The sequence below is a fragment of the Mesitornis unicolor genome, unplaced genomic scaffold, assembly GCF_000695765.1.
Source record: "Mesitornis unicolor isolate BGI_N332 unplaced genomic scaffold, ASM69576v1 scaffold12849, whole genome shotgun sequence".
In the NCBI taxonomy this organism is placed as follows: Eukaryota; Metazoa; Chordata; class Aves; order Mesitornithiformes; family Mesitornithidae; genus Mesitornis; species Mesitornis unicolor.
In genome coordinates, this window is record NW_010206648.1 from 1 (window position 1) to 2,496 (window position 2,496).

General features: G+C 58.9%; 1 protein-coding gene across 1 annotated transcript in view; it reads left to right on the top strand.

The window, feature by feature from the left end:
* Positions 1 to 8: 8 nt before the first annotated feature.
* ALKBH5 (AlkB family member 5, RNA demethylase) overlaps positions 9 to 2,496 on the top strand; it is a gene marked incomplete at its 5' end in the record, with an annotated part of 13,355 nt that continues 10,867 nt past the window's right edge. The window contains 1 exon segment of the mRNA XM_010191852.1: positions 9 to 628. Within this exon segment, the coding sequence (XP_010190154.1) occupies positions 9 to 628 (620 nt within the window).

A 2,496-nucleotide genomic window follows, 5' to 3' on the forward strand; every position in this document is an offset into this window, starting at 1 on the left:
CACGGGAGCCCCCCGACCCCCCTTACGACCGCAAACGCCGGCACCAGGAGGACTCCGGTTCCGAGCCCAGCGACTACGAGGAGCAGAAGGAGGAGGAAGAAGCTCGGAAAGTCAAAAGCGGCATCCGGCAGCTTCGCCTCTTCAGCGCCGAGGAGTGCGCCAAGATCGAAGCTCGCATCGAGGACGTGGTGTCCCGGGCGGAGAAGGGGCTCTACAAGGAGCACACGGTGGACCGGGCGCCGCTGCGGAACAAGTATTTTTTCGGGGAGGGCTACACCTACGGGTCTCAGCTGCAGAGACGAGGCCCCGGTCAGGAGCGCCTGTAGCCACGGGGGGCGGTGGATGCCATCCCCGAGTGGGTGCACGACTTGGTGATCAGGAAGCTGGTGGAGCACCGGGTGATCCCCGAGGGCTTTGTGAACAGTGCGGTCATCAACGACTACCAGCCAGGGGGCTGCATTGTCTCCCACGTGGACCCCATCCATATCTTTGAGAGGCCCATCGTCTCCGTCTCCTTCTTCAGCGACTCGGCCCTCTGCTTCGGGTGTAAATTCCAGTTCAAACCCATCAGGGTATCGGAGCCCGTTCTCTTCCTGCCCGTGAAGAGGGGGAGCGTCACGGTGCTCAGGTAACTCGCCCGCGTTGCCGAGGCCTCCGCTGCCGTGCCGGGGCTCGGTTGTGTAACGCTGATCACGAGGCGCACGGATGCTCTCCAGCCTGTGGGCGTGCGGGTTCCTGCTGTGGCGGAAGGGGTGAGGGAAGGGTCTGGGTGGGGAGGGGGTTCCTGATGCTGTAGTGGATGGGTGATTTGATTTTTTTGGGGGGTGTCCTCTCCCCGGGGCTCCAGGCGAGTCCTGGCAGGAGCGCGGCCACTTGCAAAGCTGAGCTTTGCCGTAGTTGCCGTTAATGGTTAAAATAACGCATCGAGACACAAAATGGAGCCTCTGCCCAAGAGTGGAGCAGCTGGTTGGGACTGGGCTCCTGGCTCTATTCTTAGCTTGGCCTGTGCCTCCCTGACCTGACCTTAAGCATGGAGAGGAGGCATGAACGGCCTCGTCTTCCCAGTCTGTAAACTGGGAACCCTAAACCCTCCCCTGCCCGACGCTGGTGGGGAGCGCAGAGCCCTGTGGGGCTGTCGCTTGAGTCCTGGGTGTGAGAGAGGACTTGTGAGAGGGTGAGGAGCTGCGGAGGTGAAATGACCTGCCCAAGGTCACACAGCCGGTCGAGAGCAAGGCTGGGATTGGCACCGGGGAAACGCCTGCTTCCTAATTCTCGCTGCCTCCCGCTACGCGCTGGGCGGGCAGAGCAGGCAGGTAAGGGGATGGGCAGGGTGTGCATGGGCTGGTGCATAAGGACCCATCGACATCCAGATTTTGGGGAGGGCGGCTCGAAGCCCAGCACCGAGGCTGTGTGACACCAGTGCCTCACGTCCCTGAAGGTCAGAGTGCTCCTTGCCAGGAGCAGGGATCGCCCGGACTCTGCCAGCAGCGCTCCGAGCTCCCAACCGTATCCTCATTTAGGGTTTTATTTTTATTTTTTTGGACTGAGGAAAGTCCAGGCTGGTTTTCAGGGCTCCCAGGCCGTAACACAATCCTTTGCTTTGGCTTGTAAAGTGATCGCCGCAGGGTTCGGGGAAGGAATTTTCCCCCCCCCCTCCCCTACATCCGCACGGCCTCACACCGTCGACTACCGCATCAATAATAAATGCGGAGATCTCGCGTAGCTTTTATCTCGGAAAAGCTGCACAAACATTAACTAATCCTCGCCGTACCCCCTGCGTTAGGTAACTTCTGGGGATTAGCGAGGGATGAGGGAGGCTGCGGAGGGAAGCGGGAGCGGCGTTGAGGACGTCTTCTCGGGTTTTGGTGGTTTGGCTGGGGCAGGGAAGGTGCAGGGAGGTGACAGAGGTCAGGGTGATTTTTGTGAAACGGGACTGGGGGGGGACACTCGTCCTGCTCTGTGTCATTGGGCTGCGGAGCAAGCTCTGTCCCCAGGGATGGAGAGTGCCGGGTGCGAGGCAGCCGCTCTGCTTCCTCTCTTCTCGTAGAGGGAAACTTTCTACCCTAATTTTCCTGCTGCTGATGCTAAACCCCTGGGCTGCCTTTCCCCGGGGGGGAGGCTGGAGTAAACAGCTGTCCTTCCTTTCACAGCCAGAGGTCTTGTTTTGGTTTTTGAAGGATGTTGAGATTTTTTTGCTTGCTTAGGAGGATGCTGCCAGAGGAGTTCGTGCAGGGTCAGTCTGGGGTCTTGAAGTCAGAGCCCCTGGGAAAACTCTTACATGGCCTCACGTCTTCAGGGACTGCTCCAGGACCAGAAAATGGTTTTTTCTTGTCCAAGACCCTTGCTTTTCCCCCAAAAACTGCCAGGAAGAGGCTCCCAGAATTGGAGCCAGGTGTCTCCAAGACCTTTGTGTTTGGGTTGTTGGCCAGCATCACCTGGGTGCTGTAATCAGTTAATTACCACGCCTGAAGCAATCATGGCAATCAAACAAAGATC